This window comes from Bombus pascuorum, chromosome 14 (assembly GCF_905332965.1).
Source record: "Bombus pascuorum chromosome 14, iyBomPasc1.1, whole genome shotgun sequence".
Lineage (NCBI taxonomy): Eukaryota > Metazoa > Arthropoda > Insecta > Hymenoptera > Apidae > Bombus > Bombus pascuorum.
The window spans coordinates 10,351,473-10,368,212 of NC_083501.1; the positions used below are offsets into that span (position 1 = coordinate 10,351,473).

At 29.7% G+C, this 16,740-nt stretch overlaps 1 protein-coding gene across 3 annotated transcripts in view; it reads right to left on the reverse strand.

Annotated features, from left to right (window-relative positions):
- Window positions 1–16,740, reverse strand: part of LOC132914111 (DENN domain-containing protein 5B) — a 71,512-nt gene continuing 54,772 nt past the window's right edge. The window contains exons 4-20 of one of the 3 annotated variants that reach the window (XM_060972941.1): window positions 13,595–13,789; window positions 12,484–12,955; window positions 11,793–11,929; window positions 11,530–11,717; window positions 11,089–11,264; window positions 10,064–10,275; window positions 9,775–9,981; window positions 9,293–9,467; window positions 8,945–9,206; window positions 7,740–7,847; window positions 6,976–7,234; window positions 6,534–6,801; window positions 6,059–6,371; window positions 3,811–3,987; window positions 3,509–3,719; window positions 3,213–3,428; window positions 1–3,111 (exon numbers count right to left, since the gene is read on the reverse strand). In XM_060972941.1, coding sequence (XP_060828924.1) covers window positions 3,239–3,428; window positions 3,509–3,719; window positions 3,811–3,987; window positions 6,059–6,371; window positions 6,534–6,801; window positions 6,976–7,234; window positions 7,740–7,847; window positions 8,945–9,206; window positions 9,293–9,467; window positions 9,775–9,981; window positions 10,064–10,275; window positions 11,089–11,264; window positions 11,530–11,717; window positions 11,793–11,929; window positions 12,484–12,955; window positions 13,595–13,789 — 3,550 coding nt within the window. In that variant the 3' untranslated portion in view covers window positions 1–3,111; window positions 3,213–3,238. Of the gene's footprint in view, window positions 3,112–3,212; window positions 3,429–3,508; window positions 3,720–3,810; window positions 3,988–6,058; window positions 6,372–6,533; window positions 6,802–6,975; window positions 7,235–7,739; window positions 7,848–8,808; window positions 8,845–8,944; window positions 9,207–9,292; window positions 9,468–9,774; window positions 9,982–10,063; window positions 10,276–11,088; window positions 11,265–11,529; window positions 11,718–11,792; window positions 11,930–12,483; window positions 12,956–13,594; window positions 13,790–16,740 lie in introns of all 3 variants that reach the window. The other 2 variants (XM_060972942.1, XM_060972943.1) reach the window with 2 other exon arrangements.

Consider the following 16,740-nt stretch of genomic DNA (forward strand, 5'->3'; position numbering starts at 1 on the left):
AATCAGTTTTGATAATTCTTTATTCTACTGTACAGTATTATAGTATTTTGTTTTACATTATATATATACAATTATATTATGCGGCGCTTACCTTGTAAAAGATCCTATTATACGTTACATGAAGCTTTGTAATTTTTAATTTATGTACAAACTTGGTAAGGAATCTATGGAACGATCGAGCATAGATCGTGATTACATGGACATGACTTTTAAATCTTAGATCGAAACTTACGCATAAACTACTTGTTTGAGTATTGTGGATAAGCGCACATCGTCATGTTGAAGTGTCTGAAATATTATTACGAAGCTTATATTTTAAGCTCTTTAACTACGTGTTTGCACTAATTATATATAATTTTGTTGATATATGAAGTATTTTACAATCCTTCCCAAGTAAAAATTTATAAAATTATAATCCTAAATATTTTATTTAATAATGAACCATTCTGTATATTAAAAATAACAAAAAAATTTTATTTATACATAATTCATTATAGCTTTTAATTTATCTCACAATTTTTTTCTGTAATATTAATATTTTAAAAATATCTATTGTACATATTTTGTATAAATTCCATTTAACATTTGACTTTATTGAAGATCATAGAGAGATTAAAATTATAGGCAACTTTAACATGACGACACCAGGCATGCTCCAAAGCATAATAAAGTAAAATAATATAAAATGCAACGCACTATCCTCCAATTTAACAACAAAACGATCACAATACATATATTACAACTACCTAAAATACGATTTTTTGTTTCCCCTTTTGACTAAACGTGATTATTGTTAAAACAACAAAATATACAATAATCCGTTTAAAAATGATATGAAACATAATTTCATGTGTACAACCGTTTTATTTTTTCCTACAAAATCTAGAGAAAGTAACCCAACCAGATCATTAAGCGAGTATTTCATTATTTTTGTCAACAATATACAGCAACATAATTAATTAACAAACGAATCTTAATGTATGTTCCGGATGAAACAACTAATGATACATAACTAACAAATACTATACTCTTCTTTTTTTCGTCCGTTCCTATTCATTTATTAACACATTGCTTTCTACTTCAATATTATTTGATAAAACAGCATACAATAGAATGCAAATATAAGTATAGATTACTTAGATATAAAATTTCTATATGATATATACGTTGGTAAATTTATATTTTATAATTGAGGAGATAGAGAATCATTCTATTTTCAGAAAGATTAAAATGTAATAACGGATATTATATAAAAAGCTTAACGTTGAAAAATATATTAAAAGATACTCTTAGTTAATAAGCAATGTGTTAACAGAGATTAGAATTAAAGTTTTACATTCACGGATCTATGTAAAAGATGACACGGTAAACTTTTAAATTTGGCCACAGGTGTGAGAGACTCGCTATTATTTCTTAATATGTATCAATGTCATGAATGTACACAATGAACACGTACGAATACATACTTGATGTTTGACTTTGGAACCTTATATATTTTATGGTTACAGTCATCAACAAAAGATATTTAAAATTATTTCTCCTTGAAATTAATATTTTTTAAAAAATTAGGTACAAAAGTAGTTAAATTTAAGGTGAATTGAAAATAAGAAATAGTTGTATTAAATTTGTTTACTTAACTAAATATCTGTTCAATGCTTAAAATTCTTTAGAGTTAGTAATTCTTTATTTAAAATTAAATGTAATGCTTAATTTTAACTCTGTTTAATATTAGAATAAAATAGCAAAAAAGTAAAACGAAACCCCCAAAAATTTAGTATCATTGAAATTATTAAGATTTTTTCAAAAATTGTAGTATACCCAAGTAAACTCGTTAAACATTAAAGCTTATGATAAAAATATTATTCACGCGTGATTTACAAAGAATGAGTAATAGTACACTGGTTAATAATATGAAAGAACAGTTTTTAGCAATGGGATGTGATATTGAATGTCAGTCAAATGCTAGCGATAAAATTGTACTCTGAAAGCTATTTCTTCAAATTAGTAGAGTATTCTGCTTATCTTGATCATCAATTATATCAAAACTTCGAAGAAGCAGCTTGCACGTCAAAAATCAATTGTCACACTTCGAAAATTGTAATAAATGATTAAATCGGTTGGTCCATTTTTTCTTGAATATGCGCATAAATGTTTCTCATAATATATTAAGTGCTTCTGATTTCGGCTCAAACTACAATACACTAATTGAATTTCAAATTTTACAAGAGAAGAAATATAAATTGCTAATACTAAATCTTAAACTTTAACGTTATTGTTTCTTGTAGCTCAGTACTCGTATAAGTAAAAATAAAATAATCTTCGATCATATTCGATAAAAAAAAAAAGGTAAAAGAAATAGTATTAACTAATAATGCAGGTATCTGTTCACAAGTGTGTATAAACAACGTATTAAAAAATTAACCGACCATTTTCATGATTGATAATGTGATTTATGAGGATGGAGAAAGATTAAAATTAACAAATCGTAAATCTTTTCCTATTCTAATATTTCTCTCGACAAAGTTATATTTCCTATTATTAATGATTTCGATTAATGTAATAAATAATGGAACGTACAAAATTGATATTTATCTTGTCTAACTTATTAATTATTGCAATATACGTTGTTTGCACGATCTTTAGATATTCTGTTTACGGCAAAAATTGTAAAAAAACTAAATCCTTAATAATAATAATATCAATAATACAAATAGTAATAACTAATAGGATCACATCTTTGGTACACAATACATCAGTTTCAACAATCTTAACTAGTTTCTCTATCAATTATCTACGGCAAGATGGGTGAAATTAGATCATCTATCTTTGCACTGAACTGTTATTGTTATCAATATCATCAACTTTCGGAACAGAGAAAGATCTTTGTTTTCGTTATCACTCATATATCAACTTTCTGTCAAACAATTCATCATTTAAAAACGACTATTTTACATCGGCATAACAGTCTTCATTTGCATTATTAAATTTCTTCTAGATTCTTAATAGTAGAGTTTTACAAAGTTCATCATTTTTCAAATACTATAACATTTATCCTGTTCGCCTCGTATTATTTAGAATTTTATAAATTGTGCCGTTTTAAAGAAATGTATCCTACAGGAAAGTATATGATCAAATTTAAGTTATTCTGCAATCATTTAAAAATAAAAATTTTGTAAAATGCAGCATATAGCGAAAAATCCAGCATATCTTACCTAATTATTGGAATGTTTATGATAAATTAACATATACTAGAAATTCCATGAGTCAAGCTCTTTTCGAGGACAATGTGAAATTCGCTTAGTGGTTCAAGAATGTGAATAAGGAAATTTAATAATGTAGTATTTCTTAAAAAAGAAGTTTCTTCGTACATGTCTGCAGTAGAGCGCGCTTCGCTCATTGGCCGAAGCATTGAATGAAGAAGCTGTTCTCTGGAAGAAGAAAGTAGCAATTAAAATTGCAGTAATATACCCAATAAATATTTAACCTATTAAAATTATAACTTATATACCTCGCTGCTAAGCAAATAAATAACTGAAATTTTCCATCTTTACCAAGAGTTTGACTGAATAAGTTAATTTGATCAATAAGATGACAATAACATCTTAAAGTTGTAAATCTTTGATTGTTCTCTACATGAATTCGTCTATCTTTATTCAGCCTCTGTGAATATTCGTCCATTTCTTCCAGCAAAGAAATTTCAAAATTTTCTTTTACACGTACTGAAACAAATAAAAGTTAACTATTTTATTTATTTGACAATAGAAGGTTTAAAATAAAACTAAAATGAAATAGCTAAAAATAATAACTTACAGAGATAATCCCAAACGTAAAAATTTTTCCCAAATATTCTTTGGTTCTTAAAACCGAATAAAAATATCTGCTCTAAAGATGGCACAAGACCACCTTCCCCACAAAGTAAAGCAGTCAAAGAACCATCCTGACATTCTCTTCTATAGTGGAATTTGACAATTGCGTTTACAGACTCTCCTATAAAATTACATAAATTTTCTTGAATGGAAATTTTAGAAATTATAAGTTATGATATAACTTGTATATAGGAAATAATATAATAATTTTGGCAGAAGGAAAGAAGGAGATTGTGGAGATCATAAAGAGCTTGAAGAGGTACATGAAAGAAAAAAGTCTGACGTTAAACATGAAAGAATCGAATATGATGAGGTTGAAGACGGGAGGTGGAAAAGTAAAACAAATGAACTGGAAATAAAAAAGTGAAGAAATAGAGGATTTTACACACCTAGTATAGAGAATGAAAAGAAATGGAAAAAAACGGGAAGTACATATCGGAAAAAGAGTTAAGAAGGTGGCAGTTGTAAAAAGGCAGATATGAAAAAGGGTTAGGAAAAGGAATGTTTGGAAAGGATTGGAGAAAATGAATATGATTGCTTGATAAACTAATATGAACGATCACAGAATACTGAGTAAGATATAGGCGTGGAAAGAGATAGAGAGACTGCATGGAAGGTATTTTAGATTGGTATTAAGTGTGGATTGGTATATTCTAGGATACTTAGTAAGAAAAGAACTAAAAAGAGACATGATGAGAATGAGAGCGAGAATAAGGACATGGAGCTTTGAAAGAAGACTGAAGAGTGGAAAATATAAAAAAGAGAGAATGGAAATATAAGGAAGAAATTAGATGGAGACTGGTAAAGGAGAGTGCGTGGAAGAAAATAGAGGGAGGAGGAAGAGCAGAGGAGGAAGGCAGAGGCAAGAGTGAAAATAGGAGATGGAAGACATAGAGAGAGAAAAGTAGAATGAAAAAAGAAGAAAGAAGATATACGAATTAAAATACAATAATTGATATAAGGCAATAAGAGCGGAAGAAATGCCAGTACATCTGAAGAAAAAATGAAATGAGGATAAAGTGAAGAGATTCAGATTAGGTAACGAGATTGGGGAAGGAAAATATTGGTTAAAATAAGAGAAAAAGGAGTGTAGGCTATGTGGAAAAGAGGAAGGGACATAGGAATATGTGCAAGAGATATACGCGAGGAATAACCGAGAGGATAGCAGGAAAACGTAGTAGGAAAGATTGAAAATGAGTGAAGGATAAAGGAAGGGTAAGAAGGACCAGAGTAATGAAATAAGAATGAAACCAAAAAGAGATGGTTTAGCCAATAAATTAGATGGTGTAAGGCAGATGCAATAAAGATCAAGTTCTACCACATAGACGAATGTCTAGTGTATAGATAGGATAGAAATGAGACAATTAAATCTAGGATAGCACAAGATAGAATAAGCTAGTTAAGTAGGTAAAGAAATACAGAATAAGGATTATTGTAGAACAAAGGGCATTTTGTAACCCCAAAGGAAAAGAAATAAAGCATTATAACTACTATAACTTGTATATGTACAATGTGAATCACCTAAAAATTGAAACTGAAATATTTTTGATATTATTATATCGAAAAATGTTTCAGATAATTGCATGGTTTCGAGCGAGACATGTTCTATTGTTATTAATTTCTCTGCAGGTGGGTGCTTACAGATTGTATGAAGATTAGCTTTGCTTTTTAAATAGAATTATGTTTTTTTTAATGCATTAATCGATATAGTTTAAAGATTCTTTACAAAAAATTATTTAGCTACTTGTATCGAAAAGCTATTAAATCTTTTATATGATAAGGTTACAAAATAGAAGTTAAAGTATCTACTGAAGTAATAGTTTATCGATACAAGTAGGTAAATGATATTTTATGGTAAATCTCAAGCTGTATCGCTTAAAGCATTGAAAAATATATGATTCTATTTAAGAAAAAAAAAACGAAGTTGATCACAGCACGACTTTTAAGCGCCCACCAATAGACTAACTAATAATAAATAATAAACCTAATAATATTAAAATATTTAAAACATTTTTTAATACAATTAATAGTTTCGAAAATATTTCAGTTTCACCTCTTAGGTGACTCAACTTGTACATAAGTGAAAATAAATAAATGATTACATATGTATGTATATATTTTTTTTTTCGTTGGCATAATATAAACATTTAATCTTACTTTTTGAATTAGAAAATCAATTCAATAATATTTACCTAACATATGTTGCAGTTCGACTTGAGACACTATAGGACGTCTAGGTATACTAGGAGACCTACATCTTGGTGGTGTTGAACATGATTCAACCAATTCTTCACTATCGATATTATGTGGTACCAAGGCACCTACTAATAATCTTTCAGTAGATCCATCATCGATACCTCTGCCAAGCCATCTACCACAAGGGAATTTAAATGTGTGCCCTGTAACTTCATTTCTCACCACAACATGTTCTACCATCCATTTTGGCGAAAGACCTGTATTGTCATGTCCTATACGTAATGTAGAGAGCACGCCCAAATTCTTATGCTAAAATAAAAGTTATAAAATTATGTAATGTCATGAAAAATAATTAGTTCTCTTAACATTTTATATTTTCTAAAGTTCAGAAAATATTTGCAAATATAGTAATGCATATATTTGAGAAGTCATGAAATGTTAAATATGAATTATGAATTTATAAGAACATACATGAAACACAAATTCCAACGCTCCCTTGGGAATTGGCACTGGATTTGTTTCACACAATGTACCAGAAATAGCGATCCAACTATTTGCCGAAGTAGTAGCTGCGCTAGCTTTTCGACTAGGAAATATAACGACCCTGTATGGCAATTTCGTAGTTGGATAATTGTTTGTAAAACAGAAGTAATCAACTGCATTCAACGTTAAAAGATGGTATAAGAATTGCTCTTTTTCTTCTTCGCAACGCAAAAATGCCGAGCGCTTATACTGACTTCTAAAAACAAAATGACGTAAAAAATCTTCAATTTTATTACTTATATAATATTCTACAATATAACCAAAAATGTTAACTATTATTTATGTTAGTTGTAAAACAAGTTGTAACAACTAAAACAATTTGTCAATATTATAAAACTTAAGTAATTAGTAGTATTTCTACCAATCTTACCTTAACAATCTGGTATCTGATAATAAAGTTTTCAAATGACGAGAAAGAAGTTTCTTTTCAAGTGCTAATCGAACCCAGGCTCTAGCATATCCAATATGCGTTTTAATATCAGTCATTGCCTGTACATTCCGAATATCAAAAAGCAAAGAATTAGGCAAAGGCCTCAAATGTTCAGGGCCAATTTTTCTGTCGCCAGGAGACTTATGCTTGTCCGTGCCTCGTGTAGGCGAGTCGATCTCCAATGCCAGGTTTGGTAAATCTGTTATTGTTAACAAACATAGAAATCTAATTACGTAATAATTTTAAATAGACAAAATAATTGATACTCATTTTTCACACTTTTATAAAAAATACTTCTAACAATGCATGCAAATGATAATCTCATGCTTTGGACAAAAAAGAAATAGATGCATCCTGGAAGAATCATTTCACGCATTCCATGTACAAAATACAAATATTTTTATTTTTAATTTAAAATTACGTTATACATGCTAATTATTTCATATTTTTGTACTCGGTTCGTAGTACGTCACTAATAAACTAATAAAAGGAAATCGCTTTTGACATTACATATCTACGATACCTATAAATTGTGTGAATATGTATTAAAAACTGTCTTTTAATGTTTAAGACATATATCAAATCATGCGATTTACTAATATTTATTATGATTATTAAATTTAAATATAGAAATTGAGTGTATATATGTATTAGAGAAAAATTACTGATCGAATTACTTGCGGCAAGCCAACGCTAGGGCTTACCATTAAAATTCTCCTTGATATAAGAAGCAATTTCAAAAATATTTTTGCCCTTTAAAGATGAAATTAAACGCTCTGGTAATCCAAAAAAGCTACTTGGTGATTTCTTGGCTATTTACAACAAAGAAAAATGAAACGCAAATAAAAATCAACTGAAAAAGAAACATTAATCCACGTTTTAAATAATATTGTGACTCAAAAAGCAATATTTCTAATTTCAATAAAGTAAAGAATTATTCTTTATTTCGTTGTGAAGAATTTAAAAGAAGAAATTATTAATTTGTATTAATATTACTTTGATACTGGATAACTAGTTCTTTGCTAGAGCTTTAATATTTGAAACTACTTAATATTTGGAACTATTTATGAAACTTTAATATTTAAAAATGTTTCAATGATACTTTAAAATTATAGTTCAAAATATTTTATTTACTCTTTGAGTTACATTATCATCATAAGTAAAGGACAATATATTTAATACAGTCAACCCTCCTATTACACGATTAATTCGTTTTACATTGTACCGAAACCGTGTTAAGCGAAATCAAAACAATGTAGTAAAACATACATACGTGTTATATGAATGTTGTTCATATTTGTTAAGTCGTGGTATATAAAATCGTTTTGCAATTTTTGTGCTGTGTTATATGGAAACCGAATTTTTACAGTGCCGTGTTATAAGGGGTTGAGTGTAATAGAACCTATAATAAATAAAATTTTAAATAAAATGAAAATGGATAAGACCTATGAAATAAGCATGAAAAAGGAAGTAGGTAGCAATTTAATCATATAAAGAAATATTTGTATTATGTTCTGCAATTCTAAATTATACTTCATAATAGCAAAACATTATATTTGAAACGTGTGATTTTATAAAATCAATATTCTCTCGGAAATAACAGTCAAACATATTCACTATACTATGTGCACGTTTAGCAAAAACATGTAGAATCAAATAAATAATTATTTATGAATAATGTGTCACTTACAACTAAGGGAGTGCAGAGTATCTACGTATGAGAAACTAATCTCTACTTTTAACACTTTATCTGAAATAGAATAAGACACGTACAATCGAGTCGTTTCCGTAGGACGCACCACGCTAACGCTGCATTTCCAAACGTCATGAATTTTAATAAATATTACAATTTCGATGATAAGGTGCGATGTGTCTAGCAGATATCAAAGTATAACAAATTTCCACATACCAGGAGAAAGAAAATTAGGATCTAGTGGTTTACTCGGGTCGTTGCACTCTTCTTCTTGATACATGGCAAGATGCGACCAAAGAGCGCTTTTCCCTTGTTTATTTTGCAATCCATGACTCCAAACTCGTTCTAGGAGATCACAGAGACTGGCAACTAGCGTATTTTCTTCGACATCGGATAACGATTCACCGCCATGACCTAATGCAACTGCTTCAGAACCCATTTTTTCAACCAACATTCTTTTTGTTTTCGATTTACAATCCTTAAAACAAATACAGAAAAGCAGATTAACGTAACTTTCTCGTGTTAATAAATTTACTTATTCTATTTTCATTTTAGTAAATATACTTTGAGCAATTTTTCAACAAATGTCCAGTTTGCTTGTGCTATTAATGCTGGACTCATATCTGCAGAGAGCTTAGTTTGAGGTCGAGGCGATTGTGTTTCTTGAGGTACTGGAGTTTTCCCATTTGACTCCATAGATTTCATTTTATACTTCCACTGAGTCTGACCTCTCCGACTACTGTTATAGATATAAAATTAATTAAACTCTAAGAATAGAAATAAAAATTGTACGAATAAATAAAATATTTAGACAATTAATAATTATAATAGCTGATTTTCAGGATACCGCAAATAAAAAATAAAATAGTGAATCAAATTATATGATAATATACAGTAACCTCAGATATACATGTATAATGCTGTAAAATTTCAAGTAAATTCTTACCGAAGTATACTACACGTGAAGCAGGAAATAAAATAATAAACGTTAATATTTCTTGTGTTGATATAATTGTCAAAAAAATGCATTTGATCAAAATATTTACCTTTGAGTTGGCTCCTTATTTAATGCTACACTGTCTAACAAGGGAAAACTTCGAAAATATGCTGCTCTATGAGGAACGATCTCTGTAGGTGGATTTGTTTCAAAATCTACGTTTGTCAATCTTTGTTCCAATACCTTTTGCGATTCTTCAATACTTGTACAAGGTTCATAACGCGTCGATCTTACAATACCTTCTCCAACTTTTTTCCTATAATAAACAAGAATAACTTTATCATTTGAGAGAATATCACAGAATAATGGTACAAAAAATTTATTTTTCTTACACTTACCTTAAGAGAGAAATTCTTTGATCAAAAACTCGTGTGTTAAAATCAAGCTCACTCCACGTTGACATAACTTTGCTGTCGACAAGAGATGCGAACATTTGTGTTTCTAGAAACCTTGATAAAAATGGCAAATGCTGTGTGGGTTGGTCAGATAAAAATGTAGCCTTATCAAAAACATGCATACTATCCCTATTATTCAACCATTCATCTTTATCCTGAAAGAAACAATCGTTTTTCTTTCTCAAATACAGTTTAATATTTATGTTAGATATTATTTATATTATTTATATTTTATAATTCATATTATATAGATGTCATTTATATTATTATAGATATTAGATATTGATTTATATAAATATTATTTTCGTAGATATTCATTTATATAAATATAAATACTAGTGCACCCAAAAGGTAAAAAAGGGTTGAAATAAACATATTTATTCTTATTTCTGAGTTTACGAGTAGCGAGTTTGCTTTTTAACGAACTACATTTGCTTAATTTTATGACAAGGCTTAGAAATAATACCCTCGCACATAAACATAAGTCTGCAGACGTTTTACTATTGTCTATCTTACTCTTCCTATTTGTATAGCTTGAATTTGCTGAAAACTTTCTTTAGTTTTGTTGTGAAATATTTGAACATTATCAATGTATGTTTCACAAGTCCGATTTAAATCGTGGAGCGAGCACAATAGGAAATAGGATCTTCACGACTTATTCAACTACTTGCAAATCGCTTGTTCCAAAGTAGCCTAACTGCTTCTAACTGAAATGCGTTAGAGCATCATCCTGCATAAAATATATACATCACATTTAAATGTGTATGCATTTAAGGAATTAACACATGATTCTCCGGTTCATTTCCCATGGAGAAGCGAATCCGAATAAAAACTCATTGTAACTCAAAAATGATAATAAATAGAACATATGTTTATACGAACTTTTCTTATCTTTTTCGTGTACTAAATCAATTTCTTAAGAGATTCTTATATATTACGAAGCAACTTATGTGAATACTCTTTCGCACCTGACTTGGTTGAATAACGAAGTGTTCGTAATTAGAAAAAATCTGTACAAAACGGCTCAGAAAAATCTCTCTAATGGCATTGTTAAACATAAGCATCTCTTGATATTCTTCTTGAGGTGAGAGTATCTGCTCTTTCACATTATCTTCCACTGAATCGATATCTTCCACGTTCACTCCTATAAGAAAAATGGTTACTAAACAAAAATGACCAAATGATGCTCTAAAACTAAATATATTTATATTTAGTTAAAAAGCTCCTTTACTATATTTAGCATACAATAACTATAAAAATGTTTAATTCACCTAAGTATGTCTTCTATTATTAGAGCTCTTAGAAAGAAGGCAGAAAAATTTTATATAAATAAATTTAAAGAAATTTATATACAAGAATTTATATAGAAATATATATAAATAAAACTATATAAAATAAAAAATTTTTACCAGTTCTTTTAGCGATATCTACTATCCTTTGTAACGTGTCTGATTGTGGCGTCGTTTCCGGTCGATTCCAATCCAAGACATCGTGTAACGAATGTTTTCTGCGAGGAAGATGACATCCAGAACCAGGAAGCGTCAAACTACTAGTCATGATGTCACCGTTATAATGATTTATGACCGTGTTATCAGTCCTGAAAAAACATTTTGATCTTAACAGTTGAAAAATACTCATATAGAAAAGAAAAAGATAAACATTTTCAACTTACTTTCCCGTGTGTGGTACTTTGTACTTGTTTAAGAGAGCTCTAATCTCGGCAATAAATTGCATTTTATGTGGAAATACAGGTAACTCTTCTGGAAATTGGCTACTTTGCTTATCTATATCTACATAACAAAGATTTGCCTGTAATCAAGAAACAGAATCTAAAATAGCGTCATCTCAAACACAAAATAAAAAGAAGAAAAAAAGAGAAGACATCTTAACTACGTCAGACTAAATTAAATAACATAAAATAATCTTAAATTCAAACTAGTTCACATGTTTTGGATTAGAACTTGGATTAAACAACTTGGATTAAAAGATTAAAAAATTTTTGTCAAATTCTCTATCTTAGTAAATTTATTCTATCGTAAAACAAAAATGCATACAAGAGAAAAATGACTGATTTTTTAAATGCCCACTCCAAATAACATATTCGGTATTGCTAGCGCATTTTTATTTTTGTATATTTCAACAAATAATTTTAGGAACACAAATAAAACAATGAAATAAATATATTTTCAAAGAAAGAAACATAAAACTCCTAAAGAGAGGTATTCCTTTATTTTAATAGCGGAGAATCTAATTTTTTCTGGATCTAAAGCATTTGATTTTCCATTTAATTTTCATAATAATTTTCAATGTACAAGATGATAGAAATTTTAAATCACTGATTTCAAAAAGCGCTAAACACTCACTTCGCTGGCAATTTTCAATACACCGCCCTCACTTTGCGCGTGCAAACCCATTATAAATGGTACCGGCGCGTCCAAGAAGTGATGTAGACTGGCGGGCAATATCGGTACGTACACATGTTGCCAGGAAAACGGAAAGAGAAGCGCCGTTATGCATTCGGATACCACCATCAACTTGTGGAAATCTGAACTTCTGAGTAATACTTGATTCTCCAGTAGGACACATGTAAACAATTGAATCACGCAATCCGCTCCAAGCCATGCAAATATATCCTTCAGAGGGTAATCTAGCATCTGTAACTCCTGCGATGGCGTTGGCTGATGGATAACCAGCTCTAATGGCGATTTCGCTGGCTCGTCATTGGGAATGAAGAACTTTAACGACTTTCCAGGCAATGGTACCGGCACATTGTACAGCAAATTGTATACGTATGACTCTAAACTAAGACCAGGTCCTGGATGTCTAGGAACACATCTATAAAGATAAATATTCGATTAGCTTCCAATAAGTAGTGTATATATAATAGGAATGTAAGCTTCGATATTGCCTTAAATTTTACGTAGTTTTAAATGTATATAACTCTAACTTTCTCTCACCCGTGAAAATTATAGTTTTGAAAAGGCTTATATTTCTTGATAGATGATTAATTTCCTAAAAGAATTTTCTTATTCTATAAATTCTACTTAAAATGTGTAATGGCGTCCATAGTACATTTATTCTTTGATTTTTTGTAAGCAAAAACGTTATTTTGCGTTATCTATACTTTTTACTGCGTGATGGTATATTAATTGATTGGTTAAATTATACAAGCTCCAACTTTCTTTAATATTTGACTTCATAAAAGTAATAAAGGAGTAAAATGAATTTTGAAAAAATTTACAAAAATAATACGAATCATTGAAAATTTTGAAAAATTTATTTGAGAACTAAAATTTCGTACTTCTTGTCACTAAAAATGTTAATTTATAATATCTTCAAAGGGAACTTAACTTAATTTGGCTTGGGATAATGGTTATTTCAAGGATGAAAGTAGTTTATTAACGATCTTCTACATTATCAAACTAGCGAAAGATGATGGAACGTTGTAAGATGATAAGTTAGATATATACTCACTTGTAGAGATTAGTCAGGAACGTTTTCGCGGCATGAAGGTAAGGCTGCTGGCATAGCAAGGATATCGATTTAGTCACTAGCAACTTGTCTTTGGTGGAGTCGTAGTAGCCTAACGCAGCACCTGGTGAATGTGCTGATAGCTTAAAATGCCGTGGCAACGATCGCGTGTTATGTCCATCCTGGCCTTTTCTTGCCCTGCTAACGCATTTATATTACATCTTCATGAATTCGATTCTGCTAATCTTTATTTAAATTGAATTTCTTTCATTATTTTACGCTAAATTGATAATCTCAAGTAATACAGATTATTTAAAGTAAGTTCCTACATGGAACATTAAGGGGCAAATAGTAGAACGAACCCATTAAAAGTATTTAAACCTTTTAAGTACGTGTTTTATATACGGCATTTCTGCACAAAAATCCTAGATCACGTACCAAATAGAAATGTTTTGTTTTTATGGATGAATATAAAAATATATCGATGTCATTTTAAATTTGTTGTAACTTTTTAAAACGTTTAATTCAAGAATCATTGGTAATTTGTTCAAAAGGTATCAATCTACCTCGGAATAATTAATATTTGGTACCAATTTCTTTTGTCCTTTCGATAGCAGAAGCCCTTCGTAGAATATTACCGAATAATTTTTTTTTATTAAACTTATTTCGTACATTCTGTGCAATCTTTAGTATCTTTAGTTTTTACAAGGTTTAGTATTTCGTACAATTTATTTGCGTTTATCGTTTCCTTTCTCATGAAATATTCTATATATATATTTTACAACATTTAAGTTAGGACGCTATTTATCAAACAATTTAAAAGAAAATTTATAAACAAGAAAAAAGCAACAAACACGGTAAAAATTAAAGATTCGCGTATGCTAATATCATGTAAGAATATTTCCGGAATGAAAATATTTTATGTGAAAACATGATTAATTGGCAAAACGAGATCACTATCGTAGATGACCTAAGACTTTTGCACAGTACTGTGTATTTATTATAATCTTCTGTTGTTATTCTATTTCATATGTATATGTATATCTCGATATTATAAATAAACAATGTCTAAAAAGCATTTTGGAATCGTTTATGCACTGAAAAAACAAAAACTCGAATAGTTTAATAGGAAAGTAGAAATATATATTGAAAATTTTAATTAAATATTGTCACGTCTTGCGCTCCATACGAGCCGTAACGTGATACATCGTAGCTCGCGAATAGCACGAGCCACACTCTAGACGAATGGAATTATAAAATAGAAAACTTAAAGGAAATAAAAGATACTATACGTATAAATACTTTAATATCGCGATAAATCAATAAACCAATACACCACATTATTATTGAACAAAATTAAAATCTAAGAATATCGAAATGGAAACAAGGAACAATGAAACGTCCACTGATACGTACTGCCTTGCACGCGCTCTTCCCGCCACAATACTCAGTACACAGTACGATAAGTAGATAATGGAAGTTGAGATGCTACGACCTTCTTACACAGCATTAACAGCGACAAACAACTAGACGCGCCAAAAGATCAAGTATCGGCAACAGCAAAGATATTTAGTTATTCAGCAAAGTTATTCAGTTCAGTTACAGAGTTCAATCCAGTTAGTTGAAATTTTCGTCGAGTTGAGTTAGAGTCAGTAAGAGCTCAGTCAGTTAAAAATTTGTCAAGAGTTAATATCAAATTCAGAAGAACAGTAGTCTTTGCGAAAACGACAATTGTTTTAATATAGTCTTTGAGTAACGTCAAGAAGTAGAACCGAGCATTTATTAATTGTCAAAGATACATACGGTCAATCTTCCAACAACTATGCTAACTCAGTACGATATTCCAAGAATGCGATCGACCATACATATAAGCAAGGTGAGAAGCTAAACATTTTAACACTTTCTTCTTCGATTTCGGACTTGTACCGCATGTACGATTTCAATAAAATTATTCATTGACTATTTTTGTCAATAATTAAGAAGACATCAGAAATATTTATTTATTCCAAGAGAACCTTAATCCTATCCGTACTAGTATTCTTGCACATAGCGGGTAAGCCGAAACGTGGAATTTTATTTATCAGTTGTATTGATACGCTAGTTAACGCTACCCATACGGTTATATTAACGAATTAAAACATTAAGATACAATAGTTTGGAAATTCAAAATAGTGCTGCGCCTTAAAAGGGTACGACAAGTTTTGAATCCATTCGGTTGTCGCGGAAATAATTAGAGCAAAACCTCCTGGGATATTCGGAATAATGCCACGCTCTAGAAGGATGCGACAAGTTTTTAAATCATTCCATTCAGTCGTTTGCCTTGTTTTAAAAATAGCAAATGAGAGTCTAACTAATCGAAATAGTTAATAATTATTTCTGGTGGCAGCAAATACCGTTTTGATTTAAATATTATTCGGAAAACCCAGAATTCGACATCCAGAGTAACACATAACGGTTACGAACACCGAAGATCAAGACCAGATTGTAACAAATACAGATATTCATGTTTAATTGTAAAGGTTTATATTCGTTTCTTTGTTTGTGTCAAGATATTAAAGAGTACAATTATTTTCTGTAGTTTGAAGCAATTGTTCGTATATTTCGCTATTATATAATGAGAAAGAAGAATGAGATAGAATATCGATTATCTGAACAAGAAAAATAATAGCTTGATAAATCAATAATAGTATTCTTGTTCGACTATTCAGACAAAACTATTTCAATATTTTCAACAGAAGAACTCCTAATTACATTTCCAGATATATTTCACATCTGGAAGATGTTTTGTTTGATACATACATACAGTGCCAAACAAAAGTATTATCGCATCATCACACACGAACCTTCTTCGTATAAAATTCTTTGTAAATCTGTAAAAAATGTGATTTTCTGTTTAATTTTTTTGTAAAATGTAGCTGTCGACTCTATATGTGCTAGTATATAATATTTAGGTATACATTTAAAAAATAGTTATAATAAAGAAAAAGAAAGCTAAAATACACATAAACGTCCGTTTTCAGCGGGACAAAAGTATCGGCACACTTACATATGATTTTGCGGTATAAATTTATCGTAACATTTGATTTACTATTTAGTATGCAATTCGTTTTTTACATACCAGCTTTCAGGTAATTAGGTATTGAATTTAC